This window comes from Furipterus horrens, unplaced genomic scaffold, assembly GCF_987537825.1.
Source record: "Furipterus horrens unplaced genomic scaffold, mFurHor1.1.pri manual_scaffold_17, whole genome shotgun sequence".
NCBI classification, from domain to species: domain Eukaryota; kingdom Metazoa; phylum Chordata; class Mammalia; order Chiroptera; family Furipteridae; genus Furipterus; species Furipterus horrens.
Window position 1 is genome coordinate 94,293,408 of NW_028327187.1, and position 25,198 is coordinate 94,318,605.

At 35.1% G+C, this 25,198-nt stretch overlaps 1 protein-coding gene across 1 annotated transcript in view; it reads left to right on the forward strand.

Moving 5' to 3' along the window:
• The first annotated feature begins 4,600 nt into the window (after positions 1-4,600).
• The window catches only part of SAMD10 (sterile alpha motif domain containing 10), a 30,183-nt gene continuing 9,585 nt past the window's right edge, over positions 4,601-25,198 (forward strand). The window contains 1 exon segment of the mRNA XM_090264118.1: positions 4,601-4,643. Within this exon segment, the coding sequence (XP_090120244.1) occupies positions 4,601-4,643 (43 nt within the window).

Sequence of the window (25,198 nt, forward strand, 5' to 3'; positions counted from 1 at the left end):
GAGTGGTTGTTTGACCCACTGCAAGTCATATCAGTCTTTCAGGACTTTAGTTTCTTTACCTTAAAGAGAGTATTGAATTAACAAACATCTGTTGAGCACCTATTATATGTCAGGAACTGTCAAAACTATTGGAGAATGGTGGATCATTGAAGCCACGCGTTAGCTTCATGAAATTAAGGTCCAGAAGAGAAGACAGCATTTTTATAACTAATAAGGATAGATATATGATAGTAAAGTTTGAACAAATACTGTAGATGAGGAGAAAAATTCCTCAAGGTCCCTTTCATCTTTGTAGTAATAGTGGTTCTGACTGTTCCTTGAAACCACCAGAGGGGGCAATACAAACTTTGTTCTCTAAGAATTGGAGTTTTCTCCTGTCAAATGGTCCCTCAGGGACCAGTTCATGGATTACTTTTGTTTTTCCCACCATGGAACTTTATCACAGCTGGATTGGCCTCCCAGTCGGCATTTATCAAAAGCATTTAATGGCAGATAAACTAGCAAAGAACACCTGAGATAAGGGATAACAGATTAGAAAATATTTTGAGATTTAAAAGAAAACAAGAACCTAATATACCAAAATTTATGAGATGCATTTAAAGTAGGGCTCAGAGTAAAATTTACAGCTATAAATACCTACATTAAGAACAATAAAGATCTCAAAAGAATAATGAAACTTGCCACCTTCAGAAGCTAGGAAAAGAAAACCAAACTAAACCAAAGCAAGCAGAAAGAGGAATAAAAAAAATTAGGGTGGAGATAAAGAAAATAGGGAACAGAAAACAACAGAGAAAATCAGCAAAACAAAAATCTGGTTCTTTGCATATATCAAAAATGGACAAACCATTAGCTACACAGACTAGGAAAAAAAAGAAAGACTTGTATTTCTAAAAATATCAGGAATATAAGTAGGACATTACTCCTGACCTTACATAAATAAAAAGGAATATAAGAGACTGTTATGAGGTACTATATGTCAACAAGTTATGTAAGCTAAATGGAAAGGATAAATTTCTATAAACACAAACTACCAAACTTTCTGTTTTAAGAATTAACACCAGCTCTTCTCAAACTCTTCCAAAAAATAGAAGATAAAGGAATACTTCCTAACTCATTCTATAAGTTCAGTATTACCTGATGCCAAAGCCAGACAAAGAAAACTACAGAAAAATATTCCTTATGACTATAGATGTAAAAACACTCAACAAATACTAACAAACTGAATCCTGTAGCATATTAAATGAATCAAATGGGATTTATCCTGAGTCCAAGAATGATTCCACTTATGAAAATCAATCAATATTATATAGCATATTAATAGATAGAGAAAAACCCACATAATTATCTCAATATATGCAGAAAAAGCATTTGAAAAAATCTACTACTCTGTTTCACGATAAAAACACTCCACAACCTAGGAATAGAAGGGAATATTCTCAATCTGAAAAAGGGCATCTGTGAAAAATCCACAACTAACATGACACTGGTGAGAGACTGAATGTTTTAACCCTAAAATCAGGAATGAGACTAAGATGTCTTCTGTCACCGTTTCTTTTTAACACTGTGCTAGAAGTTCTAGACAAAGCAATTAGGAAAGAATAATAAATAAAATACGTCTTTTCATATGTCTATTGACCATCTGTATGTCCCCTTTGGAGAAGTATCCAGTTAGGTTCTTTGCTCATTTATTAATTGGTTTGTTTGGGGTTTTTATTGGTGTTAGGGTTGAAAGTTCTTTATAAATATTGGATATTAACCCCTTATCAGATGTATTGGTAAACATGTTCTCCCATTCTGTGGACTGTCTTTTTATTTTGTTGACGTTTACCTTTACAATGTCACTAATTATCAGATTAATGCAAATTAAAATCACAATGAGATATCATTTCACAATTGTCAGAATGGCTATCATCAGTAAGTCAACAAACAACAAGTGCTAGTGAGGATGTGGAGAAAGGGGAACCCTCATGCACTGTTGGTGGGAATGCAGACTGGTGCAGCCACTGTGGAAAGCAGTGTGAAGATACCTCAAAAAAGTAAAAATAAATCTTCCTTTTGGCCCAGTAACCACACTTCTTGGAATACATCCGAAGAAACCCAAAACACTAATTTGAAAGAACATAAGCACCCCTATGTTCATTTCAAAGCTACTTACAATTGCCAAGGTATGGAAGGAGCCCAAGTGTCAATCAGTAGATGAATGAATAAAACAACTATGGGACATTTACACAGTGGAATACTACTTGGCCGTAAAAAAAAAATGAAGGAAGTTTTACCTTTTGTGACAGCATCGATGGACCTGGAAAGCATTATGCTAAGTAAAATAAGCCAGTCCAAGAAAGACAAATACCACATGACTTCACTCATATGTGGAATCTAATGAACAAAGTGCATTTCTCAGAAATAGCTAATGACATTGATTAATGTCATTAATAATGAAAAAATAATGACAGACTCATAGATGGAGATCAGGATGACAGCTAAAGGTTGGAGGAGGGTTAGGGGGTGGAGGGATTGAGCAAAAGAAAAAGGACTCATGGACATGGACAATAATGTGGTGATTGCGGGGGGAGGGCAGTATAGGGGACTAAATGGTAATGGAAAAAATAAAATAAAAATTAATTAAAAAATAAAATAAGCAAAAGAAATAAAATGAATCCAGATTTGAAAGAAAGTAGTAAAACTTTTGTGTTTGCAGATGACACGATCTTATATATAGAAGCCCCAAATAATCCGCAAATACTATTAGAGCTAGTAAATGAGTTTAGCATAGTTGCAGGATTCAAGAACTCCACAGGTATCTGTTTTATTTCTATACACTTGAAATGAACAATCCAAAAATGAAATTAAGAGTACAATTCCAATTACAATAGCATCAAATAGAATAAAATACTTAGTATTAAGTTTAACCAAAGAAGTGCAGGAATTGTATACTGAAATTTACAAAGCATTGAACTTAAATAAATGGAAGAGAACCCTGAGTGCATGTATTGAAAATTTTAATTTTGTTATGGTGGGAAAACTCCCCAAATTGATCTTCAAAATCAATACAATCACTATCATAATTACAAATGTGGTTTTTGCATAAATGGACAAGCTGATCTGAAAATTCATGTGGAAATGCTAGAGGCACAGAATAGCCAAAACAAACTTGGAGAACTCACATGTTCTAATTCCAAAGCTTACTACAAAGCTACTGTAACATCATGGTACTGGTATAAGGATAGAACATATAGGTTAATGGAACAGAAGTAGAAACGTAGCAAAAACTCATACATCTATAGTTAATTGATTTTTGACAAAAGTATCAAGACCATTCATTGAGGAAAGAATAGTCATTTTAACACATGGTTCTGGGAGAAGTGGATATCAACATGCAAAATAATTAATTTGATCTCCTATCTCATACTGTGTACAGAAATTATTGCAAAATGGATCAAAACCTAAATATATACATTTAGCTATATCTAGCTGCAAATATAAAAATCTTAGAAAGAAATATTGGTGTAAATATTGGTAACCATGAGTTAAGCAACAGGTACATAAATATAACAAAAGCACAAATGATTAAAGGAAAAAAAAGTTAGAACTTCAATGAAATTAATACTTTATGAATCAAAAGATATTAACAAAAAAGTTGAAAGACAACCCCAAAAATGGGTGAAAATATTTGCAGATTATATATTTGATAAGGGCCTAGAATCTAGGATACATAAAGACCTCTTTTCCCTCAATGACAGATAAATAGTCCAATTGAAAAAAAGGTCAAAATGCATGAATATGCACTTCTTCAAAGAAGATAAACAAATGGCTGATAATCACAGACAAAGATGCTTGACATCATTAATTTTTAAGAAAATGTAAATCAAAACCACGATAATGTACCACCTCAAACCTACCAGAATGACTATGACAAAAGAAAACATAAGAAGTATTGGCGAAGATGTGGAGAAACTGTACCCCTCATACATTGCCAGTGTGAATGTAAAATGGTGCAACCCCTGTAGAAAACATTTATCAGTTCCTTAAATTTTGTTAACAAAGTTCTCGTTATGACCCAGTAATTGTACTTCTATGTATATGCCCAAGAGAATTTAAAACACACATTCACTTGAAAAGTTAGATGTAAATGTTCACAGCAACATTATTCATAATAGCCAAAAATGTATGCTAAGTAAAAAGCCAGATTCCAAAGGCCACATATTTCATACAGTAATCCCCTCTTATCTACAAGGAATAAGTTCCAAGAAACCCAGTGGATTCCTGAAACTTCAGAGTACCCGATATATTCTGTTTTTTCCTATACGTACATGCCTGTGATAAAGTTTCATTTATAAATTAGACATAGTAAGAGATTAACAACAATAACAAAATAAAACAATTACAAGAATATATATAATAAAAGTTTTGGGAATGTGGTCTCTTTCTCAAAATATCTCATTTACTGTATGTATTGTGTGGATACACTAAACAAAAAGATGATTCACATCTTGGGCAGGATGGAATGGAACAGTGTGAAATTTCATCATGCTACTCAGAATGCGAACTTAAAACTTATGAACCGTTTATTTTTGGAATTTTCCATTTAATATTTTGGACCATGGTCAACGGAAACAGCAGAAATCAAAACCATGGAGAAGCGGGTACTGCTGTAAATCCATTTATGTGACATGTCCATAGAGACAGAAAGTAAATTAGTGGTTACCAGGGAAGAGGTAATGGAGTGACTGCTTAATGGGTACAGCATTTATGTTTGGGGTAAGGAAAATGTTTTTGAATTATTTATGGTGATGATTGCACTACATTGTGACTATAATAAAAACCACTGAACTTTATGTTTTAAATGGTTAAAATGGGGAATTTTATGTTGTATGAATTTTATTTCAATTAAAAAGAAAACATAATTGCCAAAATGATAAAAAAATGTAATTCAGCAAGTAGATGACCTCTTTGAAAAAAAGAAACAATATTAATCAATAAACCTGCCAAGTGAATATGAAAAATGCACCACTTTCTGCAAATCTAGGAAGAGAATGGGCATTTTAAATTCTCCATTACACTGATGCTCAGAAGAAAAAGTAAAGGCATCTCATTTTATAAGAATTTAATTCAGGAGTGCGAAAACACCTCAGCCCGGGGACAATAGGCTCCAATCACGGGGCAAGCTATCAGGCCACCTGCACATGCAGGGACGCGTGCGTGAGGACACCTCGGCTGGCTCCAGCGGGCAGCAAGGGAACGCGCCGTGCCGGCAACCGCGGGCGCACACCATTGCGGCAACCGCGGGCGCACACCATTGCGGCAACCGTGGGCGCACACCAGTGCTGCAAGAAATAAGAACCTCTGAACCGCCACACTAGACCAGCTGCAGACGCAGAAAAAGAAGGCGACACACCAAGGCTATAACGGAGTACAAAAATCCCTTTTATTTTCCCCATTTTTTCTCTCTTTCTTCTTTCTTTCTTTCTTCTTTATTCTTTCTTTTCTTTTTTCTTTCTTTCTTTCTTCTTTTTTCTTGGGATTTTATTTTTTTTAATTTTTTTAATTTTTTTCTTTTTCTTTTCTTTCTTCTTTCTTTCTTTCCTCTTTTTTGTTGTTTTTTTTTCCTTCCAAAAGAAAAACAAACTTTATCTCTAACGTGTTGCGTATAACCTCTCCTTCTCATCCTTCCTCTTCAATCGTTGTTTATTTGTTTCTGTGTCTAGTTTAGCCCCCCTATCACTCTAAGTAACAGAATATAATTACTATATAAACCCAATACAATACAATCCCACTTTCTTACTATATTATGCATTTTCCATCCTTTTCTTCTATTTTTATTAACATACAATGTAAATATTACCTACTGGCTTGCATAGTCTCAACTATTATTAATCCATCACCCCCTCTACCAAAAATTATATTTTTCCTCCCTAAAAACAACTCTTATCTATTCTTCTTATAGTATAAAAGCTCTAATCTCTTTACATTTATATTAATACGGGCTCGTTGGCAGACGATAGTGGGATAGAGGGTGGAGGATTTTTTTGAGGGTGTGGGTCTCCTGCCTGGGCTGTGTGTTTATGTTTTTCACAGCATCTCCACAAAAGGACTCAAGACAAAGTGGATAGAGTGACTCCCAACCAACTAGCCAGAAGGAAGATCCTACCAAAGAACATCTGAAATATAACCAGACAGCATAAACAAACGACATAAAGGGTAACTCAAGAACATCAGGCTCAGGAGATCAAAGAGACTGCACCACTGAAACCCCCAGATCTCCCATAAAAAATCTCATACCACAAAGGAGGGAAGTCAAAGCAGACCATCCCCCCCCAAAAAAACAAACAAATAAATAAATAAATAAAAACAAGAAGAATCCAACATGGTAAGATGCAAAAATAACCCCTCAATGAAAAGAAAAGAGGAATCCTCAGAAAGAGAGATAGATGAAATAGACATAGCCCAAATGTCAGACATGGAATTCAAAACAATGGTGGTAAAGAAGCTGAATATACTCGACATCCTTAAAAACAACTATGACAACCTCCAAGGAAGTTACCAGCAGCTCCAAGAAAATTACAGGGAACATGCAGAGAACTTGCAGAGAACTATACCAGCATAAAAAAAGACATAGAAACTGTTAACAAGAACCAGGAAGAATTAAAGAATTCAATCTCTGAACTGAAAAACACAGTAGAATCAGTCAAAAGCAGACTAAATGAAGCAGAGGATCAGATTAGAAGTTAGAAGATAATGTAGAGAAAAACTCCCAGACAATACAGCAAAATGAAAAAAATTTAAAAAAATATGAAAAAGATGTAAGGGAATTACAGGATAGCATGAGAGGATATAATATCAGGATCATCGGAATTAGAGAAGGGGAAGAAAAGGAGCATGGAATCGAAAAACTGATAGGAGAAATAATAACAGAAAATTTTCCGAACCTGACGAGAGAAAAAGTGATACAAATTCAGGAAGCACAGAGAGTTCCAATGAAGAGGATCCCCCAAAAACCCACTCCAAGGCATATCATAATTAAAATGGCAACATTTCAAGACAAAGAGAGAATCCTAAAGGCAGCAAGAGAAAAACAGCAAATAACATACAAGGGAGCTCCGATAAGGCTATCGACCGATTTCTCAACAGAAACATTACAAGCCAGAAGGGAATGGTCAAAAATATTTCAAGCAATGAAAAACAAAGGCCTACAACCAAGAATACTCTACCCAGCAAGGCTCTCATTCAAAATAGAAGGTGAAATAAGGAGTTTCTCAGACAAAGGAAGACTGAATGAATACATCTCCACCAAACCAGCATTGCAAGAGATGCTAAAGGGTGTGTTCTAATAAAAAAAGAAGAAAAGAACAAGAGAGGAGAAGAACAGAGGTACAAAGGGCAATGAATAAATACACGTCAATAATAACCTTAAATGTAAATGGATTAAATGCTCCCATTAAAAGACATAGGGTAACGGAATGGATAAGAAAACAAGACCCACATATTTGCTGTCTACAAGAAACACACCTCAAAACAAAAGATTTACACAGACTGAAAGTAAATGGATATAAAAAAATATTCCAAGCAAATGGACCGGAAAATAAAAACCGGGGTAGCAGTCCTCATATCAGACAAAACGGATTTCAAAGCAAGGGGAATAAAAAGAGACAAAGAAGGACATTTCATAATACTTAAAGGAACAATCCATCAAGAAGATTTGACATTGATAAACATATATGTACCCAACATAGGAGCACCCAAATACATAAAGGAAATATTGAAGACCACAAGAAGGATATCAACAACAACACACTCATAGTAGGGGACTTCAACACTCCATTATCAACAATAGACAGATCATCAAAGCAAAGAACACCAAGGATATACAGGAATTGAACAACACACTAAACCACATGGACTTAACTGATATATATATAGAACTTTCCACCCCAAAGAAGCAAAATATACTTTCTTTGCAAATGCACATAGGACATTTTCAAAGATAGACCACATGATAGGACACAAAATAAGCCTCAACAAATTCAAGAAAATTGAAATCATATCAGGCATCTTTTCAGATCACAATGCCTTGAAACTAGAAATCAACCTCAGAGAAAAAAATCAAAGACACCCAAACTCATGGAGATTGAATAACATGCTATTAAATAATGAATGGATTAACAATGACATCAAAAAAGAAATCAAGAAATTTCTAGAAACTAATGATAATGAGCACACAACAGCCCAAAACCTGTGGGACACAGCAAAAGCAGTCCTGAGAGGGAAGTTCATAGCAATACAGGCATATCTGAAAAGGATAGAAGAATCTCAAATAAAAAACCTAACCATAAAGCTACAAGAACTAGAAAAACAACAACAAAGAAAGCCTAGAGCAAGAAGAAGGAAGGAAATCATCAAGATCAGAGCAGAACTAAATGACATAGAGACTAAACAAACAATCCAAAGGATCAATAAAACTTGGAGCTGGTTCTTCGAAAAAATAAACAAAATCGACAAGCCTCTAGCCAGGCTCATCAAGAAAAAAAGAGAGAAGACCCAAATAAACAAAATCAGAAATGAAAGAGGAGAAATCACGACTGATACCACAGAAATACAAATGATAGTTAGAAATTACTACAGACAACTGTATGGCAAGAAATTTGACAATCTAGAACAAATGGACAAATTTCTAGAAACATACAACCTTCCAAAACTGAATCAAGAAGAAGTGGAAAGTCTCAACAGACCAATAACAAAGAAGGAAATTGAAACAGTAATCAAAAATCTCCCTGCACACAAAAGCCCTGGACCGGATGGCTTCACAGGTGAATTCTACAAAACCTTTAGGGAAGAACTAACTCCTATCCTCCTCAAACTGTTCCGAAAAATCCAAGAAGAGGGGAAAATCCCAAACTCTTTCTATGAAGCCAGTATTATCCTAATCCCCAAACCAGGTCAAGACACAACAAAGAAAGAAAACTACAGGCCAATATCACTGATGAACATAGATGCTAAAATCCTCAATAAAATTTGGGCAAACAGGATCCAGCAATACATCAAAAAGATCATACATCACGATCAAGTGGACTTCATTCCAGGGATGCAAGGATGGTTTAATATTCACAAATCAATAAATATAATACAGCACATAAACAAAATGAAAGACAAAAATCACACGATCATATCAATAGATGCAGAAAAAGCATTTGATAAAGTACAATACCCATTTATGATGAAAACACTCAGCAAAATGAGAATAGAGGGAGCATACCTTAACATAATTAAGGCTATATATGAGAAGCCTGAAGCCAACATCATACTCGATGGACAAAAACTAAAAGCATTCCCCCTGAATTCAGGAACTAGACAAGTTTGTCCACTCTCTGCACTCCTATTCAACATAGTGTTGGAAGTCCTAGCCACAGCAATCAGACAGGAAAAAGAAACAAAAGGCATCTAAATTGGGAAAGAGGAAGTAAAAGTTTCATTATATGCAGATGACATGATAGTATACCTAGAAAATCCTATAAACTCCACTAAAAGACTACTCAATATAATAAGTATTTGGCAAAATCGCAGGGTACAAAATAAATATACAGAAATCTAAGGCATTTCTGTATACCAACAATAAAATATCAGAGACAGAGACAAAAAAAGAAAATCCCATTTACTATAGCAACAAGAAAAATAAAGTACCTAGGAGTAAACTTAACCAAAGAGATAAAAGATCTGTACACTGAAAATTATGCAACATTGAAGAAAGAAATTAAGGAAGATACAAATAAATGGAAGCAAATACCATGTTCTTGGATGGGAAGAATCAACATCATTAAAATGGCCATACTACCCAAAGCAATTTATAGATTCAATGCAATCCCTATTAAAATAACAATGACATATTTCACAGACCTAGAACAAATACTCCATAAATTCATATGGAACCAAAAAAGACCCCAAATACACAAAGCAATCTTGAGACAGAAGAACACAGCAGGAGGAATCACAACATCAGATATCAAACAATACTACAAAGCCGCTGTAATCAAAACAGTCTGGTACTGGCATAAGAACAGACATATAGATCAGTGGAACAGAATAGAGAGTCCAGAAATAAACCCAGGCCTCTATGGTCAACTAATATTTGATAAAGGAGGTAGGAACATAAAATGGAGTGAGAAGAGCCTCTTTAACAAATGGTGCTGGGAGAACTGGATAGGGACCTGCAAAAAATGAAACTAGACCACCAACTTACACCACACACGAGAGTAAACTCAAGATGGATCAAAAACTTAAATGTAAGCCGAGACACCATAAAAGTCCTAGAGGAAAACATAGGCAAGAAAATATCAGATATCGCACGTAACAATTTCTTCACAGGTACATCTCCTAAAGCAAGAGAAATAAAGGAAAAAATAAATAAGTTGGATTACATCAAACTAAAGAGTTTCTGCTCAGCAAAAGAAAACATCAGCAAGATGAAAAGGAAACCAACCATATGGGAAAACATATTTGCCAATGACATCACAGACAGGGGACTGATTTCCAAAATATATAAAGAGCTTATACGACTCAACATCAAGAAAACAAGCAACCCAATTAAAAAATGGGCAAAGAACCTGAACAAACACTTCTCCGAAGAGGACATACAGAAGGTCCATAGGCACAGGAAAAAATGCTCAACATCATTGGCCATCAGGGAGATGCAAATAAAAACCACAATGAGATACCATTTTACACCAGTCAGAATGGCCATCATCAACAAATCAACAAACAACAAGTGCTGGTGAGGATGTGGAGAAAAGGGAACCCTACTGCACTGTTGGTGGGAATGCAGACTGGTGCAGCCACTATGGAAAACAGTATGGAATTACCTCAAAAAACTAAAAATGGAACTGCCTTTTGAACCAGCGATTCCACTACTAGAATTATACCCGAAGAATCTTAAAACACCAATTCAAAAGAACTTTTGCACCCCTATGTTCATTGCAGCCCTGTTTACAATAGCTAAGTGCTGGAAACAACCTAAGGGCCCATCTGTAGATGAGTGGATCAAAAAACTGTGGTACATTTACACAATGGAATACTATGTAGCAGAAAGAAAGAAGGAACTCCTGCCATTTGCAACAACATGGATGGAACTAGAAAGAATTTTGCTTAGTGAAATAAGCCAGGCAAAGAAAGAAAATACCATATGATATCACCTAATACAGGAAACTAAAGAACAACACAAACAAAAGAACTAAGTAGAACAAAGAGCAGAATAGTAGTCAATGGGGGGGGGGAGGGAGAGAAGGGGGATAAGTAAGGGAAGGGTTTATTCAAAGAACATATATAAATGACTCATGGACATGGACAACGGGGAGGGATATGATTGCATGAGAGGGGTTGGGTTGGGTGGGGTAGAGAAATGGGGAGAAGAGGGGACAACTGTAATTGAAAAACCAAAAATATAAAAAAAAAGAGCAAAAAAGAATTTAATTCAATTTATATGCGGTCCTTCTCTATCTTTCCCATCAGGCCATTTTAAATACAGATTTGAGTGAAAAGTAGCAGCTTCATTCCTTCCATTAACATTTCTTTCTGCCACAATCATCTTATATATCTCATGGCTAGGCTAGTGGCTAGTGACATCAGACTCATTTCAATTTGGGGCCATGGCTCTTCTGATGAAAGATAAGACAGAAAAAGAGAATGTTGTCCACCTTCCAAGACAGTGCTGGTGGCACAGACATGTGGTTGGATTTGGATGTATCCTGTTCTACATTATAATAGATAAGTTGAATGAATTCACAAGAAGGATATATGTTTGTTAAATGCATGGATGATCCAGAAATGAAAGAATTGGCTAATATGCTAAATGACAGAATCATGTGTCAAGAAGACCTTGACAAGTGAATACATTAGCTGAAATTAGCAAGGTGATGCATTCATATCTTGTGAGAATACATATGAATTTCTTAACTCAGGATTTTAAAAAATCCACTGCATGTATAAACAGGTTGGAAAATCCTAGCCAAGTAGAAGCAACAAATGAATAAATAAACAAAAATCTGGTATTTTAGTTGACTTCGAGCTCAGTATGTCCTAGTTGCAAGACCATTACTATGAAACTCTAATTTGAAAAATATGGTGAAGTTATCTAGAGAAGTTGCCTTGGAGGATGAAAGTCCAGAAATAATCTTGGGTTTCTTTCGATGTATGACCCAATGGACTGCATACACCTTATTTGTGTCAGGGGATACCAGTAGCACTGCATACAAAAATATAAGAAATTAGCACCAGAGGTTATGATTACATGTCTCTTTTCCATAGACTCCTCGTTTATTGAAGTGCCTCACTTTGTTTAAAATAGAACTAATAAGAGCCAGCTCCCAGCATTTACATAGGGATATATTTGATAGAGAAGGCAAAATTACATGAAACTCAAAAGTACTATAAGATGCTAATTTTAAGTCATATCTTTCCATAGGTTCATCCTCAGTCGGGGCATAGTATGTTAGCTCTGTTAGGAAAACAGGCTCTGGGAAGTCTCAAACTATTGGGGAAATATAAGTTGACTTAGGCAACTTGTATCTTTCCTCCAGATTTGTCAATGTACATATTTTGATCAAGTAATTCTATTTCTATTAATGTTTTCTATAGAAATATTTAAACATATTTACAAAAATATATGTAGGAAGAATGTTTGCTCTAGCATTTTTTTTTGTAAAAGCAACATATTAGAAAAAATTAAAAAGACAATAATAGGGAAATAATCTAGAATTATTAATGAATTATGGTATACCAATACTGTGGAATATTGTCTTAGTTATTTCAGGTGCTATAACAAAATACCATACATTGGGTGGTTTAAACAACAGATATTTATTTCTCACAGTTCTAGAGGCAGAGAAGTCCAAGATCAAAGTGCTTGGAGATTCTGTTTTTGGTGATGACCCTCTTCCTGGCTTGATTATTGCTGTATGATCACATAGCAGAGAGAGCACTCTGTGATGTCTCTTCCTCCTATTATAAAGGCACTAATCCCACCACAGGAACTCCACCCTCATGACTTCATTGAAACTGATTTACCCCTTTCTGGGTTCCTGGATCCAATTCCAATGTGTATGTGAAGGGAGGGAGGAGGAGTAGTTTCTCCCACAGCACAAGCAATTCTCAAATACCAACAGGGTGTCTGAAAGTTCAGTTCAATTCTGACACTATTTACCTAGATATAGCATCAGATTCCACAGTTTAAGGGCTCAGTCCTACATGACTCCCCACCTTTCCCACTTTAGATGCCAAGGGAAGGCCCAGGTTGCCTGTGCTTTTGACCAGCTGACTATAGAAAGAGGTCCTCATGTCCCCTTCCTTGGGTTCGATTAATTTGCTAGAACAATTCACAGAACTCAGTAAACCCATTTACTCACTAGATTCCAGGTTTATTATAAAAGAATAAAACTCAGGAACAAGCATACGGAAGAGACACAGGGCAAGATATGTGGAAAAGGACATGAAGCATCCCCATGTGTTCACTAATTGGGAAGCTCTCCCAACCACCTCATCACATAATCATGATTGATTAATCATTGACCATTGGTGACTGAATTCAATCTTTAGCCCCTCTCCAGGTCCTGGAGGTTGGGGGTTGACACTGAAATTTCCAACTCTCTAGTCACAGGTTGGCTCCACTGGCAACCAGCCCCATTCTTAGGAGCTTTCCAAATGTTATCTCATTAACATAAAAGACATCTTTTTCACTCTCAACACTTAGGAAATCCAAAGGGGTTGAGAGCTGTGAGCCAAGAACCATGGAGGAAGACTAAATATATGCGATGAATGACCAAATATATATTTTTCTTATAAGCCACAATACCATACCTCCCAAAGACCCCACCTATAAATATAACATCGTGGATTGGGGCTTCAACATAGGAATTTTTGTGGGACACACACACACACACAAATATTCTGTAACAGATACTATACAGCTGTTGAAAAGAATGAGGCATACTGACAAGGGAAGATGTCCATTTTAGAAAGTACAGCATTGAAAATGTAGTCAATAATGTAATAACTATGTATGGTGTCAGATTAGTACTAGACTTATCAGGGTGATCCCTTTCTAAGTTATATAAATGTCTAATCACTATGTTGTATGCCTGAAACTAATATAAAAATAAAAATATATTTAAAAAATGCATTTCACTAATATATAAAAATAAATTCAGTTTATGCAAAAATTTACTTTTATTAGTGTGAAGAGTGCACATACTATATGCATATATGTAGTAGGAAGATCATTATCCATGAGTCATATTTTGCATATCTTGTATCAGCTTTCCTTCTGAATTATAAGGACATTTGTATGGTAAACTGCTTGGAAGGTAGAAATTGTCTCTCCCTCTGGGGTAGACAACAAAGGGCAGATTTGTTTGCTGTTCAGAATAATATCTCTTCCTAGGGCAAAGGTTGGGCAGAATTGCCAACAGCTCACTTTTAAAGATTGTGGTTTCCTAAAGTCAGGGTTCCTCAAGTGTTCAGATGTTACTTGGGAAAAGAAAGGGTGCTTCAGCTTCTCTGACTTAATCAGTAACCAAGAGAGAACAAGAAGGCTTTCTCAATGGCAAACAATGGGGGAATGGGATAGGGAAGTAGTCCCGCATAAGAGCATAAGATCTACAAAGTATCCAAACTAAAGGTCAATGATTAAAAAAAAAAGAAAAGCAAAACATGCAGATAAAATGCATCTCAAAGAGTTTCAAGGTGATTTGCTTCTCTTCCTGAATATGCCTCCATTTTTTGTAAAACTGTTAATCCTTGAAATGCATGTACCCTACCTAATTGAACCTTCCAAGGCACCAGATGTACTTTTTTGCTCACTCATCTGCCTGTATAAGTGCCCCTCACTTTTCCGAAGTTGGAGCACTGTTTCAAGGTTTCTTGAAGCTCTGCTCATGGGCTCTAGCCCTTGGATAGGCCCAAATAAAATTCTAAAATTTTCAGAGATTCAGGTTCTTTTTGTTAACATGCCTGTTGCTGCCTCTCTGTGTGGATTTGTGGGGAAGGAGTATCAATTTTTTTCATTTGAGATGATTAAGGGTAAATCCTGCGATACCAGCAGCTTCATTAACAATTATTACATGGTTTTTGCATGTATACACCCAGAGTGATGAAGGGGTTCAGAACAAGTGTCTCCAGAATATGCTACTTTAGCATGGCAGATTATTTTGAGCTGAAGACAGGCAAGGTCCAAAAGACTCAGGAAGAGCTTTTACCTCCCCATTAACTGCCTACAAGAACTTAGATGGCCTGGTCCAGGAAGAACACTATCACTGGACATAACTGTAAAGAGTATAGAGTAGGTGTGACGGGCTGGGGGAGCTCAGCAAGGTGTGTTTGTTCAAAGCCCTCTCTGTGTCCCATTGTCTCTGCATGACATGGAATACATTTGTTTGCCAAATGTGAACAAAAAGGGGGATATACAATAATTATGACAAACACAGCAAATGAAAATAATCACATAGGATGGTCTGGGAAGAAATTCCTAACTGGCAGGTCATAGCAGGTAGTCATGTCCCACCTCCTTAATCTACCACCAATGGATTTCATGTCCCTTATGCCTTCTCCTTTGATTGTAATGTATAAAATAAGCTGCAAAACAGCCAGTCTCTGGAGCATTTTCTCAATCCACTGAGATTTTGCTTTCCAGCACATGTTTTCAGTTTGGCTCACATAAACTCATAAAAATTCTCTATAGCTTTGGACATTTCTTACATCAACACAGACATTTGCTATTCCTGTTACTGGACTAAAGGGGTATATTTGCTTGCATGTACCAATGCTCAAGAAGACATGAACAGGAGTCTTCAGCAAACAAAGTAAGGGTTTATTAGTTAAGGAAGTGACCCATGTCTGAAGTCACAGGTGAGTTAATATTCAAAGACCTGGCTCCCTCTTGGCTTCCAGGGGATGGGTTATATAGGGGGAAATCATTAGTGATAGTGACTAAGGGAGTTAAGGTTGTGGTCAGGGTCATGATCTCTGCTGATTGGCCCTCACAGGAGAGGGGGTAGGTGATCAGTGCATCTTGCCCTGATGTCAGCTATGGCATCACTTCATCTGGTTTTACCTCTTTTCCGGGCCTGCAGCTGAAACACAACTGAGGCCTAGATGTTATCTCTAGTTTGACAGAATCTCTGTCTTTGTGATCAACAGACCTGAGACTTTGTTCTTAAGGTTATTTGATGCTGATCAGAACCTCATTGTCCTAAGGGCTTAATGATTCAGGGAGTGGACATGCAAGGAAGAAGGAGGTAGGTGAGTCAGGGTGCTGGATAAGGCCAGTTTGAATCAAAGGGAAAGAAAAGGAAAAAAGTCACATTAAAGGAATGAAGTTTATATGTGGTTACATTCCCATCTTCCTATGAATTTTCCTCCTCCTTTCTGAAGCCCCAGACCCCTACTCCCTTCTCCTCAGCTCAGAATGGTATATAAGCCTCAATTGCCTGACTATCTTTGAGCCTCTCATGTCTTTGTGGGCCTTCAACAGATACAAAATTTAATTTGTTTGTTTTTCTCCTGTTAGTCTGTTTTATGTCAGTTCATTTATTAGATCAGCCAAAAGGAAAGAGCTAGAAGCAATCATTGAAAGGAAGTTACAAGGGAAATAGAGGTAAAATTTTGATCAATAAAAAGGAGTAATTTCCAAATGTTAAAACCAACGACTAGGAAATTTTCCCATTAGTAAATCACCATTGATTTTTACAAAAGATCCAAGGTTCTCTTTACTCATTATTCCTTTTCCAATAAAGTGTTATGATGAAGGCAAAAAGATGTGTGCTCCCAATGTGCAAGGTTCCTCATCTGGTGGTCAATCCTTGACTGGATTTAGTGTTCTAAGTGCTTAAATACCTTTCTGAAATGAACTTGATCTTTCCTTTCCCTGTGTTCTCCCTCTTCACCCATAGGGTTTGACTTCATCTGAGAAGCTCTATGTTTTATTCCATTCACATGCCTTTCCTTATTCACAGAAGTAGGATCAAAGGGCCAGGATTTAACATGGAAATTGAGTACAGCCTTCTGTCTAGTTGAAATAGTAAACACAACTTTTGATTGTGTGTCTCTTTAAGCCAGAAGGCCACTCAGCCTGCTTGATTCTGGATCAAAGGATAATGCAGCCCACCAGGTAGTCTAGATCGTCTGGCAGTAGTGTTCTACTTTGAGGTTCAGGGCCAAAGCCCCATTGAAAAATAAAGGATGTCTGTATTTTCTGTGCCTCTTATGTATGATACCTTCCTTGGAAAGGTGATAGGGAAGATCTTGCTGGGCTAGATAGGACTGAAGTATTTCTGGGTTCCTGGCCCAGCACTGTAACACCATTCCTAAGTCATTTCTGTTTCCCAACATGTATTGACAAGAATTTAGATAAAGATGACCTTTTATTGGGCCAGAGAGGGTAGAGTAGGGGCCTTGTATGAAGTTTCTACAGAGTATTCCATTTATATAATAATTGTTTTTGTTTTATATTCACATATCACAAATATTAGTAAAATTAAGGTTTTGAAATGGATGGAGGAATAACAATCTAAATATTAACTGCAAACACATGCATTTTCAAATATATTTTGTTGTCTCAATGTCTTACAAGCCAAATTACAAGTGAATTCTATGTGTGAAAGGTGATTGAGAAGATAAATATCAAAGCTCAAGTGTGTACCAAAATTGTTTTGTCACAAACATAGCACCTTATGTTCACAGCAGTAAATAATACACTACTTTGTTTCCTTCCTGTCATTTTCCATTCTTCCCCTTTCCCATGTAAGAAGCAGCCATAATACCTGCATGTTTCTTAGAGTAACTTTACTGGAGTTTTCTAACCTTTGCCATTGGTATCTTTAGCTTCCTTTTGAGCCCATTTACATTTTTCTGCACAATTTTAGTTTTTTGTTATTGAATTTATTAGGGTGACATTGGTTAATAAAATTATATACAGTATACGACTTTATAGTACATCATCTTTATACTGTATTGTGTGTTCACCACCTCAAGTTAAGTCTCCTTCCATCACCATTTATCCCCCTTTACCCTCTTTACCAGCCTTGCCCTTCCCCTCATAATCACCATACTATTGTCTGTGTCTCTGAGTTTTGTTTTATTTTTTTTTGCTTAATCCCTTCAGCTTTTTCACCCAGTCCCCCAATGACCCTCCCCTCTGACAGCTGTCGGTCTGTTCTCTGTCCCTATAAGTCTGTTTCTTTTTTTTTTTATTCACTAGATTCCACATATAAGTGAAATCTTACCTATTCCAACAGCATGGTTGGACTTGGAGAATATTATGCTAAGTGAAATAAGCCAGTCAGAGAAATACAGACACCATATGGGCATTATGCTATTAAAATTTCCAGACAGGGACAATGGGAGTTTGCCTGTCCTCCTCCAGAAGTGCTAATAGAATCTCAGTACTTTGTGTTAACACTTGAGAAATGTGGATCAATGATTTACAACTCCTTTGTAAAGAAGTCACTCAGATGATTTGAAACACTCTTGAGCAGTGCAGTGAAGGATACAGGGCTGTGGATCTCAGGAATGTCTTGCCAGCTTTGTGCACTCAGGATGAGGTGTGATACATCCATAAAAATGGGGATAAAGGACAAAATAATAGAAGCCAAACTTGCAGCATATACCTTCATTTCCTCTAGTGTGAGGCTGTACAATATAATGGTATTCTGTCCTTATGGAAAGAGACATTTAGTTGGAACTGAATAAATGATAGAACAAATAGATGTATTAAAGAAACTACAGATACACACATACATACATAAGCACATATACCATACACACTCAGTATAATATATGCATGTATTAATTATTTCTTAGAATAGTTTTCAAATTCCAACCTATTTTTGAACAGGAGTCAGCAACCTTTTTCTGTGAAGGATCAGATAGGAAGTATTTTAGGCTTTGTGGGCCACATAGTTACAATTACTCAACTCCTTCACTGTAGCTCTAAAACAACCACAGGTAACACATAAACAAATAGAAATGGTTGTTGTGTTCCAACTAAGCTTTATTTATGGATGTTGAAATCAGAATTTCTTACAATTTTCATGTCACAAAATAATCTTCCTTATAAATTTTTTGACTATGTAAACATGTGAAAAACACTGTTAGCTCATGAACTATACAAAAACAGGTGGAAGGCTGCATTTAGCATACAGAGGATAGTTTGCTGACCTTTGCTTTAAAGGGTCATCATCCATAAGATGAAATAAAATTTGATGCTATCTAAAAATTAAAAATATTTTAGGTTTGTGAACCATCTCATAAACATAAGTCATCCATCCTACTATTTTGAAGTGCTAAAATAATCACTAGGTGGCCCTGTACTCTTTGTTTCCTCTGTATTTGTTATAGCATTTCACCCATTCCCTGCCATCTGTTCAGCACTAGATGGCACCAAGGACTGACAATGTTCTTTTTTTATCGTTTGAAGTTGCTATTTCTAAACATAAAAATTATTTATTTTCCCTGTATAGCAGGAAATACATAATCCATCTCTGTTCTTATTAACAGAATGCCAAATAATTGCTTTAATGTCAGCTTAGAAAGTGGAACTTACATATATAACTTATAAAAAGGTGCATTTTTGTATAATAGGTTAAAATAATGCATTTGGCCAGTAGAAGCTACTGTTAGGAACTAAAGAAAATTAACATGACACATTAAAGTAGTTCTCCATTATGTAATTCTAAATAATATTTTGCAAAATATGTAGACATGAAGTAATTTAGTAATTTAAAACTGAAGTTGATGTTACTGTTTCTGTATTTATAATGAAATAAATCTTTTACATATGAAATCCAAATAAATAATATTAATATACCCTCAGTGAAGTAGAATCAATGTTACAAGCCATCTTGAATTTGTATGTTAACACTTCTTTCAAAATGTTATTATTAGCATTGTTGATCGGAAGCTTCTAATTCTATTACTGTAGAGGCAAGATTGCATTTCTTATAATAGCTTGCTAGCTTTCAAATGGCAAAGTTGCAAGTACAGACCACTTTGAGTAGACTGGATTTTACTAAATTAAAAATAATTGAGCTCATTCTCAGTAACTTGCCACAATAGCAAACTTTCAAAATGTAATAAAAGTGCTGGAGTAATATGTAGACAAATAAATCACTGGTACATTTTAAAATGAAATGTTCTTAAAATGAAGAAAGGAAAGCTTCAATAAATGGTGCCGGGAAAATTGGAAAGCCACATGCAAAGGAATGAAACTAGACTGCTATTTGACACCATACACAAAATTGATTAAATATTTAAACATAAGATCTGAAAAAATAAAATACATAGGAGAAAACATAGGTACTAAACTTATGTCCCTTGGTCTTAGAGAGGCATTTGTGAAGTTTTAGGCAAAGAGAGGAAAATAAAAAATAAATGAATGAGACAGTATTGAACCAAAAAAGCTTTTCTGCACAGCAAAAGAAACTGCCAACAAAACAAAAAGACAACCAACTAAATGGGAGAAGATATCTACAAATCATACCAAAAATAAGGGGCTAATATCCAAAATATATAAAGAACTCATACAACTCAAATAAAAAGTTTCAATTAAAAAAGTGGGCAGAGGACCTGAACACACACTTTTCCCAAGGAGACATACAAATGGCCAGGAGATACATGAAAAGACCCTCAACTTCACCAGCTATAAGAGAAATGCAAATCAAAAGCACAATGAGATACCATTTCACACCCATTAGAATGGCTATTATAAATAAGACAAGTACTGACAAGTGTTGAAGAGGAGGTGGAGAAGAAGGACCCCTTATTCACTGCTGGTAGGGATGTAAACTGGTACAGCCACTATGGAAAACAGTATGGAGGTGCCTCAAAGAATTAAGAATAGAGCTACCATATGACCCACCATTCCTTCTTCTGAGTGTCTACCTGAAAAATTTGAAAACACTTTTTTCTTAAAGATATACGCAACCCTATGTTCATTGGATCAAGATGTGGAAACAACCTAAGTGTTTTTCAGTGGATGATTGGATAAAGAAGATGTGGTACATATGTACAATGAAATACTACCCAGCTCTAAGAAAGGGTGAAATACTGCTTTTTGTGACAACATGGATGGATATTGAGATTAGTATGCTAAGTGAAAAAAATCAGACAGAATCTCATAGACACAGATAACAGTATGGTTGTTACCAGAGGGGTAGTTGGGAGAGGGGTGGATGAAGAAGGTAAAGGGAGTGAAATATGTGGTGATAGAAGGAGATTCAACTTTGGGTGGTGAGCAAACAACGCAACATAAAAATGATGCATTATAGAACTGTACACTAGAAAGTTATATAATGATATTAACCAATGTCACCCCAATAAATTTAATTTAAAAATGAAATGTTTTTGAAATATTTATGGTTGGCTCATTTTGCCTTCTTTACCACCTTCTTAATTTAGATCTCCTTCAAGTGGAAGAATAGATGAAGGAATCCAATTCTGTCATTTTATTTTTCTGCCTAATCCATGCTCTAAATTCTTTCCTACATGCTGTTTTCCAAATGTCGTGGGATTAGAAAGCTGTTTGTTTTTACTCAATTTTAAGTGTTGCAGCATATAAGAAATGAATTGCATTATGTGTGTGCACACCCGGTGCATCTCCAAGAGAAAGAATATTAAAAATAGCTCATCAATCAACAGGCTTAAAATCTAATAAAAATGTTTTTAGTGTGATACAATTTATTGCAGCAGGGTTGAGCAAAGCATATGTAATTATCTTTGTGTCTTTATTCCTTTTCATTTTCACATAAAAAATGAGTTTTCCTTTGATCTTTTTATTCATGTGTACATTGAATCAAGAAACTACATGATACATACATTCTGGGACTGATAAAATGCTGTTATCAATTCAAAACAATGTCTATTTATTATCACAATTATATATCAACACAGTAATAAAGGTTACATATTATCCTTGAAGTAGCATCTCTAATGATGTTAGCCTTGTTTTGCATTGTACATAATCTCATCTCTCCTTGTCATCCTCTAACTAAATTATGTTCCTTTGAATATATCTGAACACCTTATTTTGATCAGTCAGGGCATTTTGTTCCACCAAGGAAACAAACTCTGCTCTTTCTCGGATTTTCAATTGATTTTTGTGGAGGTGTATATTAAAAACAAAAACAAGGACGTATGCCTGCATTTTAAATTTCACTTTTTTATTTTATATATATTCTTCTCATTGAAATTCACATTTAAACTGCATCTACACAGCATGAAGTTGGAAATGTAGTTGATGATTATCTAGTAGATTTAGATATATAAGTCTAAAAATAAAATTGAGGTAACAATGATTATCTAAACTATTTTCAGACAAGTTCCCTCAATATTATTAAACTTGTTTCTTAGTTACGTGCAACTGACATACCAACACTATGAATGAATTCAACATGCTTTCCTCTCTGTTCTTACACTTGGTGTACTAAGCACAGTTGTAGTAAAGTAGCATAAATCTATGGATAACTGTCAGTATAAATCTATGTTCCATTGCTGAATTTTCTCTTTAGTTCTAATAGTGTCTCGGTTTATTACCTTGCATTGTTTCCATAAGTGATATTATCTGAAAATAATTTTGTTTTCATCTTCTCTTAACTTTCATATCCATACTTCATATTGTTTCCCCATCTTATTGCAATGAGTAGTACTTTTAGTACAATGTTATAAGACTTGACAATTTTATTCCTGCCATTACTGTAAATTACTCTAAAACTTTGCATCTTATATATTGTACATATATTTGTTATAGGTGCTAGTAGATACACTTATGAAAGTTAACCACCAAAAATATTTATCATGAATGGTTTTTGCATTTTATTAAATGGTATATTGACATGTATTGCTAATGAAATGTTTACTTCATTTAACTTGTGATTTTAGTAAATTTATTACCTTAATAATTTTTCTAATGTGGTGTTATTCCTGCAATCTTGAGATTAGGCCTTGGTTGTGATATAATTTTTACAATAAACTGTTGATTGTGTTTTGCTGATGATTGATTTAGGACTTTAGTATCTATGTTTATAGGTATAATTAACCAAAACTTTTATTTTCTTGTCATTTTCTGTCTTGAATGTCACAATAATGACTGACCTTAAAAAAATCAGTTTAGTAGTTTCTCAACTTCTTTTCTATGTTCTGAAACAGTTTGTATACAATTGGCATTAGCTGTCTTTTGCTGTTTTTTAAAGATTTAGTAGAACCCACCTGTAAGTCCATATGGCTCTGATGTCTTTTTGTTAAAGAAATTTAACTATTCTCTCATTTATTATACATTTTCTTTTTTGTTGAACATCTTGTTAATTTATATTTCCCTAAGAACATTTTTTATATCACCTAGAATTGTATATTTATTCCTCTCATTTGTTCATAGTATTATCTTGTTCTTAGATTTATTTTGAAAATCTTGTTTCCATTTTCACTGCTGATGTTGTTTGTACCCACCCCCTTTCTTTGAAAAACAAAATATTTGACAGAATGTTCTGTGTTTCATTTTTTCTTGCCCCCAAAAGAGAAATTTCTAACTTATTGATCAATTTTGTGTGTTTTTAATTAAGTTAATTATTACTGTCTTCCTTCTATTTTGGGTGCTTTATTTTTCTTGTTTCTTTTCCATCTTGAGTTGAAATATTAATTCTTTTTTTAGGCCTTCTTATTTTCTAGTAAATGTATTTACTATGCCTCTCCCTTTCATTATTGCTTTAGATGCAAAACTCAGGTTTGAAATATAGTCCTTTCATTTTTCCTTTACAAAAGTTTTGTGGTTTTCACTTTTACCAACAAATTATTTGTAATGTATACCTAATTTTTTAGATATTTTTATTAGTGTTTTATATATATACCTTTTTGTCATTGATTTTTCCAATTTTATTTTTCCATAAAGTTTGTTTTGTGACTTTTTGTATGGTAGTTTTAAGAAATTTAAAATTTTATTTGTACTTTTATTTGCATTATTTTTAATATTGTATGAGTGCTTGAAAATAAATTTTATTTTCCTTGCTCTGGGTTCATACATAATGGATGTATTAATTTAAGGCTGGCATTGGATTATTTGTATCCTTAACTCAGTTAGTTCTTTGAACTTCTGGTTTCTAGGAGGTATGTTTTACCTTTTCCAGATTTCAGTTTCTTCTTGTAGTTCTATTAAATTTAACTCAATTAAACTTCAAATGAAAGGCTTCACTTATAGCTGCCTCAGCCAACATGGAGTGCACCAAACCCTATACAACCTCAGCAGAAATATAGTTACTATTTTTCTAGCCTTATAGAAAATGTTAATGAAATTAATTGTTACTCCTTCCCTCTCTCTACTTGCCCATGAACTTGCTTAACTTACGCTAGATATTCTGCCGCCATTATCAATGTTCTCAATGTTTGTTTTGCCCTGAGAGTGCCAAGAACCTCAACTACTTAGCCTTTCAGAGGTTTCATCAATGTAAGGCATTTCTCAGCCTCAGATTGTGACAACCTAACCATGTCTTAATCCTCTGCCTTGTCATCTCTCTTAAAACTGCTTTTGCTGCAGCCTTTATGTTTTGGTATTTGTATTTTCATTTTCTTTTCCACTTCTTTTTTGACTCATTCATTGCCCATTCCTTCTATTTCCTGGATCTGTTTCCAGGCCTACAACTAGGACCATGGTCAGTGAGTAAGCTGCCTGAGTTGTAGACCTGTCATCTTAAAATTGCTCTCCTCATTCTAGGACTGCAGTGAGGTTTTACAACCTTCTATCTGGATCCCACAGCTCCCACAAAGGCACTTTTGTCCAAGGATGCATGCCAAATTATTGTCGTTGAGAGAGGGATATGAAAAAGGAATTCCTTATTTGACTATCTTGCTGATGCCAATCCCTTTCATCTTACATTTTAAGCCCTCAGAGACTTCCTTACTTTTCACATTTTCACTACCACTTATCTTCCCAAATCAAGGAATCTGTTTTTCTTCTTATTATAACAACATCTCATAAATATATTACCTACGAATACAATTATTCTTATTTCTCTGATTCTAGATGTTTGAAATTCAGTGACCAAAATTTGACTGTTTTTATGGCTCCTCCTTTCCATTTCTTCTGAGTCATGCATAATGGCTATTTGACTGAATACATGATAGTCAAGGGCAGAAAGAAATATTTAGAATAGGGTCAATTTGTTTAGTTCTTCCTAAA